Genomic DNA, 18,341 nt, shown 5'->3' on the forward strand with positions numbered 1-18,341 from the left:
ACCCCAGAGCTTTTGCCTCATGTATTGCAGATTTGATTTGCACTTCCCACAGGCCACTGCTGAGTAGCATCGTGCTACAAAGCCATTTCAGGGTGAAGGAATGAACACACAAATAACTGGACACTATTGAGAATTAAAGATAGAAGGGATGTAAAGCACAGAGGGCTGAATGGGTCCAGCTTCACACCACTGTGAAGCACAGAGGGCTGAATGGGTCCAGCTTCACACCACTGTGAAGCACAGAGGGCTGAATGGGTTCAGCTTCACACCACTGTGAAGCACAGAGGGCTGAATGGGTCCAGCTTCACACCACTGTGAAGCACAGAGGGCTGAATGGGTCCAGCTTCACACCACTGTGAAGCACAGAGGGCTGAATGGGTACCCCTTCACACCACTGTGAAGCACAGAGGGCTGAATGGGTACCCCTTCACACCACTGTGAAGCAGGGATGACTGAATGGGTCCAGCTTCACACCACTGTGAAGCAGGGAGTGTTGAATGGGTACCCCTTCACACCACTGAAGCACAGAGGGCTGAATGGGTACCCCTTCACACCACTGTAAAGCGGTACTATATACTCTGAATTCATGGAGAGTGCTAGCATTCTCTGATGTCCCTTTGAATCTTGACTTCAGTCTTACTCTTTCCTGTCTATGATGACCTAGGAACTCTGCATAAGCAACGCTTCTGTGTTAACAGCTGAAGTTGACAGGAAAAACCAAACCACAGGCTCCGAGGATCCTAATGGCTTTCTGAACTCACAGTTGAGATTTATGTCCCCGTAGGGGAGAGGCAGGAGCGGCGAGTGCAGGGGGTGATGTGTGTATCGAAGGATCGGGTTCCGCTTGTAAATCTGCTCCACCACGTCGGAGTTCAGGCAGTTCTCCTGGAACGCAAAGCTGTCGTTTAATGAAAGCAAGGGGCTGACTGTGGGAGCCCACACTCAGCAGATCCGACCATGCGCCCGCACACAGGACCGACTTCCCGAGAAGGGAAATCTAGTGTTAATCATTCCCAGTCAACACGAATCCAGGACTGTGAGCAAGGTTGGTGGCAGCTAGTTAAGCATTGGTTCTTTCAAACAGCATACATTTACTGAACAACTAAGACTACAAGCGGCGAATAGCAATTTAATGAAATCAATGAGATTTGTTGTTTCTAGCTATTTCGAGGTAGCCAGCCAGTGATCCTGTGTGCTCTGGATCAATCTGGGCTCTTTGTTTTTGGAGATTGGACCCAGGGCCTCATACACACCAACAAGCACTCTACAGCTGAGCCATGTCGCTAGCCCTCCTCTCTGAGCTCTTTGTGTATTGACTTCTGTGGCCTAGGACTGAGCACTGAGAAGTGAATTACTGTCGCCTCTAAGAGGTCCCCAACTGGGGCTGAGGTGACCCTGGGATGGTTCGGGTGGTCCCTAACCAGTTCACACACAACCTTCTGTATATATAGAGTGCCAAATTCTAACACTTTTATAGAGATTTTTTTAATGTAAAATCTCACTGAGAATCTCACTTAGACTCTCCACCGAAAAATATTAAAGCGTGAGCGAGAGCTGAACCGGTGAAACCCTGCGGTCTTTTCTGCCAAGGGAAGACTTTACAAGGAGCTCTTGGGCTTCTCTTCTCACCTTAATATCTTGGATCAGCTGCTGGGTGGGCGTGTCGATTGGAGCCTTGGTATCAGTCACATTTTGAATGGCACTGGACCACCGAGTGGCCTCATTGAGTAGTTTGGTGTAGAGCCGGTAACAGTGTTTGCGCCCATACACGGTGACATTCCAGTAGCCTGCAAGGCAGTGCAGCACACATATGTCAACGTCACCCTCTGGGACCAAGGTTTAAATCCCAACCAAGGCTCGTACTGGAGCCCTAGTCAGCAACACAAGAAGCGAAGTCTTAATCAGTGGTTTAACTCAGTAAACACTGGTGTTCTACACATGCTGTGCCTGGCACTAGGCATCCAGTGACAGACAGAAAACAAGTGTCCCTGGTCCTGTGGAGTTTGTAGTCAAGAGGAGACAAATATTAAAACAAAAATTCCAGAATTAAATACTTTAACAAAAGCAGTCTCTCTCCGAAAAAGAGTGGGTACAGGCTAATGCCCTGCTCTCGGGACTGGCACAAAAGTCAGATGTACAGCTCATCCTAACATTCCTTCCAGCCCTGCTTCAGCCTGTCCCTCAGCAAAGAACGCTGCTAGATACTGCATGCCCAGACAAGATATGTGCTATTGCTCACATCTGACACAGGTGGAGCAACTGTATTTTAAAGAGCCCCAAATCATAACTAGAGACAGAAATCAGAAACTCTTACAATGCCACAAATTAGGGGAAGAACCAAAACAAATCTGTCTACTTAGCTGTTTCTTATGCACTAGGCTAAAACACAATGATTTGGAAAGCCTATATGTATATTGCTCTTACCAGTATCTTTCTGCATCGTGTGCCCAACAAACTCTTCGCTACAGCTTCAAATACAAAGCGTTCAGAACCACCCCCAGCCAGCCCCAGGACATAGATCAAGAACAGAAACTTCTTTTGGAGAGGAGGAATCGATACTACCCTCGGTAGACATGTATCCCTTCACTGGAGCAAGCCCCGGCCTCTCGAGACTTGTCACCCTGCGTCTGCAGCCTGGCTGTGCTTCAGCCTGGCCTTAGGTACCTGTCTCCTTGAATATCTTCTCATCAGGGGGCACAACAGAGCACAGGCTGTTGAGGACCAGGGTGCCCAGTTTCAGGGCGTTCTTCTCCGAGCTCTTGTAGTAATCCAGGGAATTGTGGGTCAGGACGAACCAGCGCTTCTTCAGCTTCAGAGAGGACATCTTCGGACTGTTCTTCACTTCCTTGTGCAGCCACCCTGGAAGGGAAGGTTCAAGTGGCTGTCAGAAAACCATCAAGATGGGCTGGAGGTAAAGGACAGCAGCAGAGGGCTTTAGGGACGGACATGCTTGAGGCCCTGGGACCCGACCCTAGAAGCAACAAATGTGAGGCAAAGCCCTAAGTGCCATGCCATCATTTACACCTGTAAAACATTAAATATGGGCTTCAGTTTTACCTACTGGCTAGAAAATGGCCATAATCGTGGCCTTTTTTTTTCTTCAAATTTTTTCAGACCAACTTGGAGAAGGTATTTGAAGTCAGGAGATGGCTATGACACAGAGTGCTTGCTGCACAAGCATGGGAGTCTGAGCTTGGAGTCCCGGCACCCATGTAAAGAGCCTGGGCACAGCAGTGTGCACCTGTTATCCTAAACAGGAGGATTCCCTGGACCTCAGTGGCCACCTACTTCAGCTGCACTGACAGTTTAGTGAGAGACCCTGACTTAGGAAGACATGGAAACACGGCTGGCAGTCACCTCTCACGATGAACTCCTGGCCCTCCACCCTGGTGTCGCCCTTGGACCTCTGCAGCAGTGTTATCCAGTGGTGCATCTCCTCCGGCGTGTCCGCGTTGCAGTGCAGCACCCGGTTGGCCGTGATGATCACAAATGAGTTGGGTCTGAGAGACGAGACAGGAAGAGAAAAAGGCGGAGCCTCTTAGACCCAGTGTGGGCATTACTGCTGTCTGCACCAAGGCTTTGCAGCCGTTCCCCTGGCGTAGGGGTCCCTGGGAGACACTGGCATGCTATTTATATTTCGTATTAAGGCAGACCTTACTCATATTTCCGTGGCATTTACTTTATGTATCATTAACCTTCAAACTTGGAGCAAAACACTCATCCAGAGAAGTCCTGAGAGAAAACATCTCTTCCCTTAGACTTTCCAGAGCAAACTAGTTCCAGGGAGGCAAAATAAGGCAGTTATTGGGGGATTTTTTTTTTTTGAAAATGCATCTCCAAAACCAATTTCTTCCTGCCTCCAGATATAGCCTTGGATAATACTTCTGTGGGTTGAGAATGAAACAGCAGACAGTGGTAATGGAGGAGGATTAGCAACTCGATGTCGGGAGAACATCTTATGCCCTTGGTTGTGCCTGGCACAAAAAGCTACTTGGGTCCATGTTTTCAAAGCCACCCAACAGGGGCTCATTTCCCAATCAGGGATAAAGTGATAATGGAAACTCGCTTTGTCCCGCAGCTCCCGTCTGTCAGTGCTCAGCAGCTCTCTCGGGACTGTGCAGACACTAATTTCATCAGTGTCCTACTGACTGTGAAGTCTCCTGTCTTGGGAGCCTTCAGTGTTCACTGTGACGAAGCACTACCAGAGTTCATGAAGAAAAGGTTAACTGGATGGACTGCCTGCCTCAGCCAAAAGCTGTAGCTGGGCCAGGTGGGGGTGGCGCACATCTTTAATCGCAGCACTCAAGAGGCAGAAACAATTGGATCTCTGTGAGTTCGAGGCCAGCCTGGTCTATAGGGTGAGTTCCAGGACAGGCAGAATACACAGAGAAACCCTTCTTTAAAAAACTAAATGAAACCAAACCAAACCCCAAAACTATAGCTGGGAAGGATTCAGAAAGGTGGGAAAGCTAGAATATCAGAATGCCAAGTTTTCAGCATGGGTCATCCCCTGTGTGAGGGTTTGAAAGAAATGGCCCCCAAAGGAGTGTGGCTTTGTTGAAGTAGGTATGGGCTTGTTGGAGGAAGTGTGTCACTGTGGAGGCGGGCTTTGAGGTCTCATATTTGCTCAAGCTACTCCCAATGTCTCAGACCACTTCCTGTTGCCTGTGAGTCAAGATGTAAGAACTCTGTTTCTTTAGCACCAAGCTTGCCTTGCTTACTGCCATGATGATAATGGACTGAACTGTGAGTGAGCCAACGCAATTAAATGTTTTCCTTCTAAGAGTTGTGGTGGTCATGGTGTCTCTCCACAGTAACAGACAACCTGATGAAGACACCCTCCAGGCTTGCTGGGGTGGTGGGTTTGTAAAAAGCAAGAAGCAGGCTTACGGTAAAACTTAAGTAAACACGAAGAACTTTGGGTCTTTGATGCTGACAGCATGGGTGTGAACACTCACTCCTAAGCCAGGCATAAGGTAGGTGGTGCAGGTTCACTTCTGGAGACAAATGATCCCCGTCTCCCAAGAGTCTCAGAGACCCCAGAGTTCTCTGCCTGGCAGATGCTATTATTTATTACTATTATAAGTTTTAACACACTCATATTTACTTTCTGGCTATCTTAACTGGGCAGGAGTCGGTTCTAATTCTGACTCTGGCCCTAGAACAACTAAATCTGCCAAGGACCAAGAAAGGAATTTACAAGCGGCAACAACAGACAGGGTGTCAACCAAGCCAACCTGAAGATGGTTTGCCTTGAAGGTCAAACAGGGAAAGCAGAATTGTCAAGGACAAGGCTTGTGGTTGGATTTACATCTATTATGTCTATTTTACACGAGTAAATCATCAAGGTCATTAATTTTTAGAGAAAGGAACACTACAGACTCCGTATGCAGGAGTACTATTTTCCTAAACAGTCATTTTCTTGCTGTAAGAATTTCAAGACTGAGGCTGGAGAGATGGCTCAGCAGTTAAGAGCACTGGCTGCTCTTCCAGGTCCTGAGTTCAATTCCCAGCAACCACATGGTGGCTCACAAACACCTACAATGAGATCTGGTGCCCTCTTTTGGCTTGCAGGCATACATGGACACAGAATACTATACACATAATAATAAATCTTTATAAAAAAATAAGAATTTCAAGACTGTTAGGTATGGTGGCTCACACATCTGGTCCAAGAAATGGGGAGGCTGAGACAAGAGGACTGCCCCAAACTTGACTCCATCCTAGGCTAACATAGCCAGGCCCTGTGTCAAAAAAAACATGAAGAAGAAAAGATACCCCAAGTAGATGTTTCACACAAACACCAGGCTCTTCTTGGGCTGCAGTTGGCATTTGAAAATGGAATGTCAAGACCTGGCTTCTCACTGACCTTAGCCACCGAAGTCACCTTCTGGATGACTGCGTGAGGGGGTTGCTAAGGGTTCATACTGAGCCTGGCACAGGCAGCAGCGGCCTCTGGGGACGGGCAGATGTTCTGTGTCTGTATTGAGCTTACCTATCAGGGCTGTCCGAGGCACACACAGAATCAATCAGCCCCACATCCAGTGTGCCCTGGAAAGGAACAAAGGAGATGGTGAGGGAGGAGCCCGAGCCGAATGATATCATACGGCGTCCCTAGGCTGTAACTCCTCAGACCACAAAGCAAAGAAATGCCTGCTTTTTTCGGGTGATCTTCAAAATGATAGTAAAAAAGTTGCCACTCTTTAATGAGTTCTGACAGTCTCTGGATGAGGCACGGGTGATAGATGGTCCGCGTCTCAGAACACACAGTCATCAGTCAGTCCCTCTGGTTAGGAAAATGTTTTTACAGAAGACACTCATCAACTTTTCAAGTGTAAATTTACCGATTCTTTACTAATTTAACAATTACTCTGCAAAGAAACTTTGGATTTTAAAGTTTTCTGGGCCCGGGGATTAAAGAGTATGCCACTCTTGCAGAGGAGAATTTACTTCCCAGCACCCACACTGGGTGGCTGACAGTCTCGGAAAACTGCAGTTCCGTGGGGATCTGAGGCCCTCTTCTGTCCTGACAGCAACTGTAGCACACATGCACAGTCTAGCCTCTTAAATACAACTAAAAACAAACACATCATAAAAAAAAACCCAAAACTGCATGATAAAAAACCTTGCATAGCTAAACAAAAAACCTCATCTTTAATTTTTAAAAATCACTATAAAATGTTTAAAAATTAAAATTTCTTTAAAAAAATGTATTGTTTCCTCATGGGGAAATAAATCTTTATTTTTAAAAATAAAGATTTCATATAATTTCCTGTGTGCCCAGAATACAGACAAAAACTTCTATTTGCAATTCATTTGATTCTTTATAAGTTTTCCAGTGCTTATTAATATCATAAAAATTTTGATTGAGGTAGAGGATGAGGAATGTTGCAGAACTCACCTGTGATTTGTCTTTTTCTATGCAAGATTTTAAACAGAATTTAAAATTTTAAATAGTACTGTTTTTCTCCGTAACCATTATTCTTTTACTTACAAAGATTACCTAAATAGATCCAGTCCCACCCTCTTGTCCAACCTGACTTTTTCCCATCATCATCTCTGGACACCCAGCCTCCCCCAGTAAGTATACAGTCAACCATGGCATTCTGGGGGTTCACTACCTCTGGACACCCCACCTCCCCTAATAAGTTTACACTCAACCACAGCATTCTGGGGGTTCGTCACCTCTGCACACCCCACCCCATCAGTGTTCACTCACCACAGCATTCTGGGGATTCGCCTGTTCATCATGCATCTCCCTGATCTCCTGGTCTGTGGATGAGTGGACCTGACTAAGCACGCTGAACCACTGGCTGTGGAGAGAGAGGGCAATGGTCAAGGGTGGCCATGCACAGAGGGGCAAAACAATGCTTTTCCACGTTTTCTGCCCATAATACATCTCTTCTGAGCAGCTTTGCTTGCAATTTGTCTGTTTCTCACAGGCAAGTGAAGGCGCGTACTATTGTAAGCAAAGTTAAAAAAATCAGCCAAACTGACTTTTTAGCAGGATGTATTGTTACATGAAGTCTTCCCCTACCAGACTCAGACATCAGTGAGTACCAGGCTCATGTCCTACAGGACACCAATCAAGAAAGTCAACAATGGAGGGTAAACCGCCTCAGATCAAGTGCTTTCCGTGGCTGGCCAGGACTTCCAGTCAAGTGAATAAAAGCACAAGGGAGGTGAGAATTAAAGCAGGGGCTAAGTCAAAAGCAGAAAACTATGTTGATCAAAATTCTTCCATCTTCACTCCAACTGGGTCTTCTCACTTTTAGCCTCACCATGATCAGAAAAAGGAAGACCATGAAAAGCAAAAGGCATGCCAATTCCAGAGAAACCCAAGCAGAACAAAATTCCTGCTAGAACCGGGAACTGAGACATACAGAAAGAAAATGACCCAGAACAGACAGACAGACAGCACTGATTACACAAACACAGAGTGGGAGGGAGCAGCCACAGCACCCTTCTCTCAAGGCTATTCTTACATGTAATAAACACACACTACCGCTAAGCAGGGCACGGAAGAAAGACTGGGTGTGCATGGGATATTTAAGTGGGAAAATAACATCTCCACATAAAGCTAGCCGTATAAATCATTTACAGCAAAAACTAAAACCTGCTTCCCTAAAATCCCTGAAGGAGAATCCGTTAGAGTACAAAGCAAGACCTCCTCATGTCCCCTTGCGGCATCCTTCTTTGACCAGAATGCATCTTGCAGTCATAACCCCAGAAAAAAATCACCTAAAGCAAACACTGTAACATACATAATTCAAGATGTATGCCATATCAACCACATACACATGTACACATAGCAAAGAACAAAACTGGCATGCTTTCATTTTTACTGACACTCTCACAATGTACAAAATTTCTTATGAATCATGTGTAACTTAAAATCTGTAAAGGGAATTTTTTTTTTAAATGTGTTCCACTGGACAGGGGAAAAAGGTTTTGACTCAAACATTCCAAATGTTAAATTTAGCAGGTTCACGATGGCACAAAACAGAGCGAGCAGCTGCCAGATGACTGGCCTGTAATTCGGCTGAGCACTTGTGGGCAGTCCCTGGACCACAGAGAGCCACACGTGGTCTCTAGGAGTCCCAGACAGAAGGTTAGGGCTGTAATTTCAGGTTTGCTTGTTTCTCCAGTTTGTGCTGTAATTTATGAGTCCAGCTAAGGCTTCAGTTTGTTCCCTTGGGAAGAACTACTTTCTGGTGTCTGCACCCTTCACGTAGCTGCCACGGTGTTACGGCAACTTAAAAACACTCCAAGGGTGGCAGGAGGCAGTGAGTGATGGGTCTGAGAACACAACAGAAAGCTCTGAACACAGGAGCAGAGCCCTTTGTTGTCTTCCCCATAGAGTACCACCCCGCACTGCTCAGAGAAGGTAACAACCTCTTCCACCAGAATCCTCGAGCCCCACAAAGACCCCAAAATGTGTCCTAGACACTACATGACCATGTGAGGTTTTCTCGCTGAAAAGCAAATGTCACTTTTCCCCAGCTTCGGGGGCTGGAGAGATGGCTCAGAGGTTAAGAGCATTGCCTGCTCTTCCAAAGGTCCTGAGTTCAATTCCCAGCAACCATGTGGTGGCTCACTTTTCCCCAGCTTCGTCCCCTCCCTACGCTCAGTGTTCCTGCAAGGAAGCTCAAGGTCCAAAGATGGCAGCTTGCACCAGCCAAGAGGGGACTCCACTTTCCCCTCACCTCAGCCAGAGATTTAATGAAGCCCCTTCAGGAACAAATGCAGGGATTGGGGTAATGCATCCATTCGACAGAACTGAGCTCACATTCTATTACAGTGTGTTCACCTTTCTCTGTCACTCAGTCTGCACAGTATAAATGATATCCACCCATAGGACTGACGGAGAAGGAAATGAGCTCATACTGCCTGCAATACAGCTGTTAGTTAACAGTGGTTCACTGACTCCTTCAAGGTAGAGCCTTTCAGACCCTCTGCACACCATCCATTTAGCAGACAATGGCTAAGGCAACCGACTGCTCTGTACAAATTCTTTGCTTCTGAGGCTCAGAAAGGTCCAAAGCGGGGGCTTCCAGTTTCATCTGTACCAGACGCTAGCAGCAACAAAAGCTCCAGTTTCTGTCTTGTCTAGTGACCCCTGAAGCTGGAAAAGGCCAAACTGCTGTACTTAAACAAGAGACCCTAACCTCCAACTCCTATGCCTCCTAAACTGTCCTGATTAAAAACCTAACTAGAAAATGAAAACCCCTTTCACGGCAACAGAGTAAACAGAGTTCACAGGGGGCTGGTGCCTGAACTCGGGAGAAGATCTAACGAGGAGGAAGGCCATCCCGCAGCCCTCACCTGGCATCTTCAGGGGACTCTGCGATGAGATGGAAGGTCCTGTCAGCCATGATGATGTCGATGCCATTCTCTTTGCTTGTGTTGTCTATGATCTCCCTGCAAGACACAGAGGCAGTAGGTGGAAATCAAGCATTGCAGAACGACCAAGCTGGGAAGTGTTGCTTTAGAAATTACATACCACACCCCACTCCTGAGACTCCTAAGGGGTTCTGAGACTGCGGACAGTAGTAACCTCACAAACACTACGGGACACCCTGTCCCTGATAGTATTGAGTGTCTCTGGTCCAGAACACCCGAGACCAAGTGTTTTACAGTTCAGAATGGGACCTAACTCTAAATATGGGATGCATTTATGTTTCATATACATACAGCCTGCAGGCATTTGTTTTATGCTAAGCAGAGGGTATACTACGGTGCTATGCTCCAGCTTCTGGGATGCAATGTCATACGGTGTTTTCCACACGCCTGAATTCTGACTGTAACCCATCATGCGAGGTCAGAGTGGAATTCTCTACACAAGGTATCACAGCAGCATTCAGAGTTTGGAGACCTTTAGATTTTGGATTTTCCGAGTGGGGGCATACAATCTACCTAAGCATCTGAACTGGAAAGCTTGCTTCGTAAATTAGATACAGCAAGGGTAATCACCAACAGGACAGATGCTATATTCCAAACATCTCCATTTCTCTCCCACTAATAGGAAATGTTTCTAATTGGTGTCTTTTGACTATAGGTAACTGAAATCATAACCATGAATGAAAACAAGGCCAGATGAATAGAACACATTGTCACTAGCCCTTTTTTTAGCGACCTCTAGGGGGAACCAGACTCCTCGGTGTTCCTAATAGTGGGTCTCCAGTGGGGTTAGGGATGGGGTGGGGAGGAAGAAGGGTGAGGTGTTTCCCGATATCTCTCCAGAGATCTCTTATCACAGAAGACACCCAATGTCTAACTCTGCTCAAAGCCTAGAAAAGCCTTCCTCTGGCTCCCATCTCTGATCTACAATAGGAGGAAACCCAGAGGGGAGCCTAGCATGGTGTGAGTGCTTTCCCTACTTGATCTCAGCTGCTGTGGCTTGAGGATGCCTCTCCCAAGCTCCTATGTCAGATACGTTATCAACTTTCTTTTTGTCCCCCACCCCTTTCTCTGTAGCTCTGGCATCACATCCAGGCCCTGAGCAGTTGGACAAGCACTCTACCACTGAGCTATATCACATTGGTGTTTTTACTGAGACAGGGTGTCACTAGACAGCAAGGCTGGCCTCAAACTGGCAAGTCTTCTGCCTCTACCTTTACAGTGAGGATTCGGGACATGTGCTACCTGGTATATTCCTTACTCCCCACTGAGAGCATGCATTTTGCCACTTTCCCAAATATTTGTGGTTTCCTGATTTTAAGCAGTATGGGTACAGGTTCTTTCAAACAATTATTTTTTTTAATACTTAGAACTTATTTAACCAAGAAAAAAAGCTGCCCCTAAGCCCCCAAAATTTTCTAGACACATTAAATTTTAACAATAAGAGTCCCTTGACAGTCCAAAGCTTTGGTTCTAGAAGGGATTATTGGCAGGAAAGAAGGTTGTGTGGACTTCAAATTCCAGCTCAGTTCTCCTACTGAGGGGAACCACAGGTGGGGAGTTAGTGAGCACATCATGGATAGATGATAAACGATTCACTTCAAAATGTACCTGTCAATCAGCTCTCCATTTAGCTGTTAGATGGCAGCCAGAGTGAGGAAGAAATAGAAGGGGAGAGCTGACCCGCAGGAGGACTCTCAACCAATCACCTCACACACATGGCTTTATTCTTTCCTAGTTTACTGAGATAGGTTCTTATCATATAGGTCAGGCTGCCCCCAGACTCTCTAGTAGTCCAGGCTGGCCTCAAATTCGATTTTCCTACCTAAGCCTCCCCAGAGCTGAGTTTAGAGATGTGTATTATAACTGGCTTTATTCAAACCATCTTTCTCTGCATACACATCATTATATTTCCAGTCGAGATGTGTGTGTGTGTGTGTGTGTGTGTGTGTGTGTGTGTGTGTATGCTCAAGGGTCTATCTTCCAAGTGAAAATCAACATCTGGGTGTAATTCAACCTCAAATAAAAAAATAAATGATTCACAGATTACCTCGTTTCCTAGTTCTTTCTCAATTTAACCCACTAAAGTGAGTTGTTAAGTCTGTCCGAGAACCTATGCTGGCCCATTGCTGCAGAGAACTCGTGGGCTGGAGACACACACAAAGGTTACATAACTAAAATGTGTCAACCAGAACAGAGAGAACTGCCACATTACACCCCTAGGCATAGCTTTATCTTTCCTTTAAATCCCTCACATGGCCTGCGGTCACCTTGACAGCTTATTTCTGTGTCTGTGCTATTGTCTTGCTGTTTATCAGTGCTTCCTTTTCCCTGCTAGTTGGTGGTGGTGTGGGGACTGGGAACTGAGCGCATTGGCACACATTAGCAATCTCAGAACTGGGGAGGTGGAGACAGGAGAACCCCTAGGGCTTGCTGGCCTGCCAGCCCAACCCACTTGGCAAGCTCCAGGCCCCAATGACAGACTATCTCTGAAGGAAAGCTTCTGAGGAATGGCATCCCACACTGATGTCTGTTTCCATATACACATGTGTATGAGCATGTGTGCAAACATACACACACACACACTTTCAAAAATGAAAACACGTGCCCATCAGTACAATTCAGAAGCCAGGCTGCAGGAACATACTTGGCTGTCCGGACTTCCACGGTGCCCTTGAGCTTCTCCTCGCTGTCGTTTTCAAAGTACATCAGCTTGGACTGGCGCAGGACAAACCAGCGCCGCTTCCAGTTCCTCCTGGACAGTGTGGAGGAGCCTCCACCTTTCTTGTGTAGCCAGCCTTGCTTGAGGGCCTCCTGCTTGGAGCGGAACCACAGGAAGGTCTCATCCTTGAGGACACACCAGCGGCGCTTCCAGGAGTTCATTAAGCCACCTGTTCCCCCAAGAAGGGGCAGGGAGAGGGTTACGGAGTCAATAAAACCAAGCGACAAAACCCATAGCCCATTCTGAGCCTTGCCTCAGCTGACAGGCACCCACAGACCCTTCTAGAGTGGAGGAGGAGCTTCTGGTTTCTGTCCAGTGGACAGAAGACGATCCAGCAAAGACGGGACATCCTAGAATGTTGCTCCTCCTCAGTTAGCTGAGAAATCTCCTTAAGCAGCCCACATAAATGTAGTCCGTGACTGATCATCGGCCCAGGAATGATTTCTGAAGTGCCCCAGAGAAATCAATCTCCCCTTACTTGGCAGATGTAGGAGCGAGCATTGTCAGTTTTAGAACTTGTGATGTCTCAACCTAGAGACTATGAAAATACTGTGTTTTGGGCAATGTATCTTCTCATAGAAAAACATCATCATCTGAAGATGGATTATAGGTGAAAGGTAACAGGCTGAGACTATCACAAACAAGCAGGCGTGGAGAGGGACGTGTGTCAGACTACAAAAGAGAGAAAGGGCAGGTGGAACTGGATCTAGCCTTCTTTTTGTTCTTTTTTATGTGGGACTGGGGTCTAACCCAGGTACCTATGCATGCTAAGCAAGCTGGTATATTCCACTCCACCCCATTCCATTTTTTAATCTTTATTTTGAGATAGGGTTTCATTCCGATGCCAGTGCTGCCCTCCTGCTTCAGCCTTCTGAGTAGAGGAAATAGCACTGCATACCAGCATACTTGGCAGGAAATGTTCTTGAACTGAGATAACATAACGAGAATACGTACATGGCTATCTTTCACAGGGTGAGGTGACCTTGGCAGTCAGGTTCACTCACAGATATGCGACTGGCATCTTACTAGCCACACTCAGAAGTCTTTCACAGTGGCACATGGGAGAACCCAACTGATTTCTACCTCTCACTATAAAACGGTTCATCCTACCTTCTTTTGATCAAACCATGACCAAAGCAAGGGACACATGACATGGAGACTTAAGGCCCAAACAACAATGCATTCCTCTTCAGTCAGAAAACACATCTAACAGACCCTTTCCTGGAGCGAATGGAGAGCCGAGAGAGCCCCCCCCCCCCGAAAATACCCACTCTCCCTCCTTAGACTTTGGAAGTTCTCCACTCAGCTGGCTGAGACTGCCAGTGACTAAGCCAAGGCAGAGCTGTTTCTCCACGCAAACCTGCCAAGGACTCTCACGATGAAGCATGATGATTGTTCTGATTTGTGACTTTAATCTTCATCGTTCAAAACAGGCCCGGAGGAAACAGCAGCACAAGGCTGTTCTGTTGCTGCTTTATCTTTAAGTGATAAATCTTAGTCAAATGTGTCAATAGTAGTCGCTGCGCGGGCCTCCCTGCAGCTGCTCTTCTGCTCAGAACACATGACTGCATGTATATGATTTCAGGGTGACCACTTGGCATTGGATAACCAACAGGGAGGCTCTTCCCTGGAGAGGGCAGGTCCTCTACTCGGTGTGGCTAGTTTCCTATAGTTCTTTGTTTAGGATTGGGCCCTAGGAAACTCCCTGCTGTGTCCACCGCACTCAGGTGCACAGGGGGCCATGTCCTTGAGACTTTCCTGCTTGGTCAACACTCACTGAGTGCTAAGTGTCTTAGGAATTTCCCAGCATTCATCTTTCCAAACAGTGACTTCAGGCGACAGAAAAGTCTTCCCCAAGCTAAACCCGGCAGGAAATTTATGAGCACTTTGCAGATATTTGGATCACAGTGAAAACTGAAATGACTGAACATGGTCATTGGGCTCATGTTTTAGAAAAGGCAGGCAGGCGGACACACATGAACTTGTGCATGCATGTGTGAGTGGGCAGGGAAGAAAAGGGCTAGGAATAACAAAATCCTTGCTGATAGCGAAATCAGGAGAGAAAGGCTTGCAGAATCAGGGATGAGTGCTTCTGCTGTCATTCCAAGGCCCATGCGCTACTCCCTGCTCCCACCACCCCTAGCCTAGGACCCTACAAGAAACAATCCATCTATATGAATCTGCCAGCCAATCCCGATGACGACTGGTTTCTCACTGTGCTTGACTCTGTGTGAGGACCCAGCATCACACAGGATCCAAGCACAAACCTAAGACATGAATTAAAACAATTCCTAAGTGGCAGGTGCCTCCAGGTTTTTTGATGCTTAATATTTAAGTGTAGCACATTTGATATTGAACAGCAACCGGAAGAGATGCCCAAAAATCTCATGGTGCAGCAGGTGTGAGCTGGCTGCGTTCCCACAGCCGTCAACACATCCTTCCAGGTCTTGTGTGTGTGGAGGAGGGACACAGGGTCCCAGGGCCTTCCAGCAGTGACCGAGTTCACATCTGAGTGCGAGTGAGAAAGAGGTGACACAAGACAGGTGAAGAGTGGGATGAAAAACGGACGCTGCACGCTCGCAAACTCTGACCTATCACCCGGAACCAATTCAGAGGAGTCAAGGCCACAGGCACCATGGCAGTAGCAGCCACACTGCCCCAAAGCGACCCAGCGTTCTTCATTCACCTAAGTGGCCCATCATGAGGTGAGGGCTGTGCTGACTGATTCTCCATAGCTTTACCCCAACCCAGGCTGTGGGAGCTGTGGGCTGTACCTTTCATGTACAGAAAGCTGTGGAAATAGGGCAGAGTGACGCAGCTGTACACAGAGTCTCGCCGGTAGGAGAGCTCGTCGTCCGTGTCAAACCTGGAGTCAAAGTCCTCTTCGCTGTCTTCGAACTGGACCAGGAGACAGAGAGGGAGAGGCAGCGGTGAGCAGGGTGAGGGAAGCAAGCGATGAAAACACCCACCAGCTAAACATCAACATAACTGGGGCACACTCCCTATCCAGGCCATCACAGTTATGGAGCCATCTGAGGAATTCAGAATTACAGAGTACTCAGCCCTTGGGTCAAGCCGTGAGCTGACCTGATACCTACAATACAAACTGACCTCAACTCGAAGGCTCCACGCTAAAAAGATGTTTAGCCAGGAGGTGGTGGCGCACGCCTTTAATCCCAGCACTCAGGAGGCAGAGACAAGCAGATCCCTGTGAGTTCGAGGCCAACCTGGTCTACAGAGCTAGTTCCAGGACAGCCAGAGCTGTTATACAGAGAAGCCCAGCCTCTAAAAAACAGGGCAGGAGGAGATACTTAAGGGTATCATTTTAATTGAGCCATGCCAAAGTTACTCTTCTTTAAGTTGTTATACCAAAAACATTGCCAAGTCTGAGAAAATACAGTATTTAAGACATAACAAAAAGAAAAAAACCTTAGAAAACTTAAAAAATAAATAAATAAAAAAACCCAGAAAATGAAAAGAACATGCCTCCCTTATCAAGATTATAAGAAATACACTGTTTAGTATGGACTCTTAAGTTATGGTAGGAAATTCTTCAATACAAGGGACTGTGGGGCCAGCTTAAGCCAGGTATGTCTGTAGATGGCTTGGATGAAGGTCAGTTCTGGGCTCTGCACTGACCCTATCTGGAAAGAGAAAGGAGTTGAGGAGTTTCTCTCAGAACACCGCTGACATCTTTAGGGGTCCTGTCTGAGTGCAGCAGTGTGGTAGATGGTGGAGCACTTCCGCTCTCAGTGACAAGAGGACAGGTACTCACCGAGGACTGGGCCCCTTCCGAGCTGAACCGGTACGCTCCGGAACTGTTGTAGGTGCCCACGGAGTACCTGTAGTCTGGGGACCACTGGCTCCCATAGGAGTTAGAGAAAGTCACGCTGCTGCCGGAGGTGATGGCCCCGTCCTCGTAATCGTCCTGGTCATAGTCGTAGTCGCCATCGGGGGAGGGCAGGTCCCCGCTGTTTTGGGGCATACAGTAGGTAGACTCCCCACTGGAGGAGTGGTGCAGGCTGGCAGAGTCCTGCACGGACGGAGCAAGCAGCACCGTGCTGTCGGCACTGGGGCTGGTGGGCACCACCGTGTAGTTCATGTAAGGGTCCTCCTCCGAGGAGTCATCGCTGGTCCGGATGCCGCTGGTTCGCTGGTCAGAGTGACCATGCTCGCTGGGGTTGGGCGAGTCCTTGAAGGCATCGTCGTCAGCCTCGAAACCTTCGTCCACCTCCTCCTCGGGGTAGGGCTGGCTGAAGTTGAAGTTTGGCTTCTCGCCGCTGGCCGTCTCTGTGAGTTCATTGAGCTCGCCTGAAGTCTCGCTCCCCACGGACAGGGAGCGCTCGATGTTGCGGACACACTCGTCGATCTCGTCGAAGTTGAGGGACTCCAGGAACTCCTGGGCAGCACGGCAGGCCTCGTCCTCCAGCCTCCGCAGTTCCTCATCCCGCAGTTGCTGCAGCTTCTGCAGGGAGGCCTCGGTCAAGGACAGCTCCTGCTGCTCTTTCATGCGCTGGAGGTCCTCGATTTCCTTCTCCAGACGGAGGATCTCCTCCACCTGCTTGTTCTCCCTCTGCTTTTCCAGCTCCCGGGTCAGCTCCGCTTCCCTCTGGCTCTTCTGCAAGGCTTCAAGTTCTTGCTGCCTCCTCGCTTCCTCCTCCTGGACATGGGGGAAGATGGGTTTTAGAATCAGCACCTTCTTCCTTTACACACATCGAACTATAGCCCCACCCAACTGACATGCTGAAGTCCTATCCCTAAACACCCAGGATACGGCTGCAGTTGGACCAGGGGCTTTTAATCAGGTGATTAAGTTAAAATGATGAGGGGTCAATGAGGTGAGCCTGTATCCAGTATGAACGATGTCTTTATAAAAGTGGAGAGTGGAACAAACACCAGGAAAGACACATCAAGAACCAAGCATGGTGTAAGGACAGTGAGGTGGCCACCAGGTCACAGAGAGGCCTCAAGAGAAACCAAGCCTTGGAAATGGCACAGAATGTGATGGCATCCCTAGGGCACTGCCAGGGCGGTACCTTATTACAGAGAGACCGTACCATTCACGCTGAAATCTCAAGCACTCTCTAAGCCCTGCACCACTGGGAGGGGCGGGTACCAGCAGCATCTCCCCAGCATCTCTGTTATTCCGCTACCTCCCGCTTGACTTCCATTCTAATCCCCAGTGTCAAGGGTTGAAGCAGGAAGGAAGTACATAAAGAGCCCCAGATGTAGCCCTGGTCCTTACCTGCTGGGCGCGGAGGAGCTCGGCTTCTCTTTGTGCTCTCTCTCGCTCTCTAAATAAAAGAAAAAACAGCTGGTGAACACCAACATCTCTGAAACTGTTTTTCAATGGGACTAATTTGCCGGTACTTGGATACTAGGCAAGCACTTGGCTGCTGAGCCCAAAGATCTCTGCTAGTCAAAAAACAGGAAGAGGGCTGAGTAGACAGCTCAGTCTGTAAGGTCCTCACTGTGCAAGCATGAGAGCCTCTGTTCAGATCCTCTACACTCATGCAAAGAGCCAAGCATGCAGTACATATTTATAATTCCAGTGTTGGAGGAAACAGAAACGAGGAGCCCCATGGAGCTTGCTGGTCAGTAAGCATTTCTAGATTGGTAAGCTTCTGGTTCAGTGGTAGCAGAGAGAAACTGAGGAAGCTCCCTGACTTCAACATCTGCCCTCCACATCATGCACCTACATGTATGCTTGTTTGTGTGC

General features: G+C 47.7%; 1 protein-coding gene across 3 annotated transcripts in view; it reads right to left on the reverse strand.

The window, feature by feature from the left end:
- Myo10 (myosin X) overlaps positions 1 to 18,341 on the reverse strand; it is a 202,338-nt gene that overhangs the window by 13,171 nt on the left and 170,826 nt on the right. For all 3 annotated transcript variants that reach the window (XM_057789533.1, XM_057789532.1, XM_057789531.1), the window contains 11 exons: positions 17,868 to 17,916; positions 16,398 to 17,282; positions 15,397 to 15,520; positions 12,548 to 12,791; positions 9,826 to 9,921; positions 7,220 to 7,313; positions 5,996 to 6,051; positions 3,358 to 3,500; positions 2,665 to 2,859; positions 1,630 to 1,787; positions 762 to 885 (listed from right to left, as the gene is read on the reverse strand). In XM_057789533.1, coding sequence (XP_057645516.1) covers positions 762 to 885; positions 1,630 to 1,787; positions 2,665 to 2,859; positions 3,358 to 3,500; positions 5,996 to 6,051; positions 7,220 to 7,313; positions 9,826 to 9,921; positions 12,548 to 12,791; positions 15,397 to 15,520; positions 16,398 to 17,282; positions 17,868 to 17,916 — 2,168 coding nt within the window. The remainder of the gene's footprint in view (positions 1 to 761; positions 886 to 1,629; positions 1,788 to 2,664; positions 2,860 to 3,357; positions 3,501 to 5,995; positions 6,052 to 7,219; positions 7,314 to 9,825; positions 9,922 to 12,547; positions 12,792 to 15,396; positions 15,521 to 16,397; positions 17,283 to 17,867; positions 17,917 to 18,341) is intronic.

This window comes from Chionomys nivalis, chromosome 15 (genome assembly GCF_950005125.1).
Source record: "Chionomys nivalis chromosome 15, mChiNiv1.1, whole genome shotgun sequence".
NCBI classification, from domain to species: domain Eukaryota; kingdom Metazoa; phylum Chordata; class Mammalia; order Rodentia; family Cricetidae; genus Chionomys; species Chionomys nivalis.